The 291-nt window shown below is 35.7% G+C and overlaps 1 protein-coding gene across 1 annotated transcript in view; it reads right to left on the bottom strand.

Moving 5' to 3' along the window:
* The window catches only part of LOC116697797 (arachidonate 15-lipoxygenase B-like), an 8,570-nt gene that overhangs the window by 3,620 nt on the left and 4,659 nt on the right, over positions 1-291 (bottom strand). The window contains 2 exon segments of the mRNA XM_032529281.1: positions 1-63; positions 229-291. The exon segment at positions 1-63 is cut by the window's left edge and continues 81 nt beyond it; the exon segment at positions 229-291 is cut by the window's right edge and continues 81 nt beyond it. Of these exon segments, the coding sequence (XP_032385172.1) occupies positions 1-63; positions 229-291 (126 nt within the window).

Here is a 291-nt window from a genome sequence, read left to right as displayed (position 1 = left end):
ATTGATGGTGTTTGCTTTCACTCCATCCAAACGCTTGTAGTCACAAAGGAATATGTTGCCTTTCTGTTTGAAAGTTTAGTGAGGATAAGATATTATTTGACTCACATGCATACACTGTGGATATTACAGACAGTGAAACATTCAACAAGCATATTTTTAATTGAACATGTCATGGGGCAGAACAAGATTGTTTAAAATACTAAGGTCAATCAAGATAAGGATATTCACCTCCATTTCATTTCTCAAGCTAAATCCACGGATGAAGATCATGTCGTCAGTGACAGGAAAGTT

The sequence above is a fragment of the Etheostoma spectabile genome, chromosome 2, assembly GCF_008692095.1.
Source record: "Etheostoma spectabile isolate EspeVRDwgs_2016 chromosome 2, UIUC_Espe_1.0, whole genome shotgun sequence".
In the NCBI taxonomy this organism is placed as follows: Eukaryota; Metazoa; Chordata; class Actinopteri; order Perciformes; family Percidae; genus Etheostoma; species Etheostoma spectabile.
This window is presented reverse-complemented; position numbering and strand designations above follow the sequence as displayed.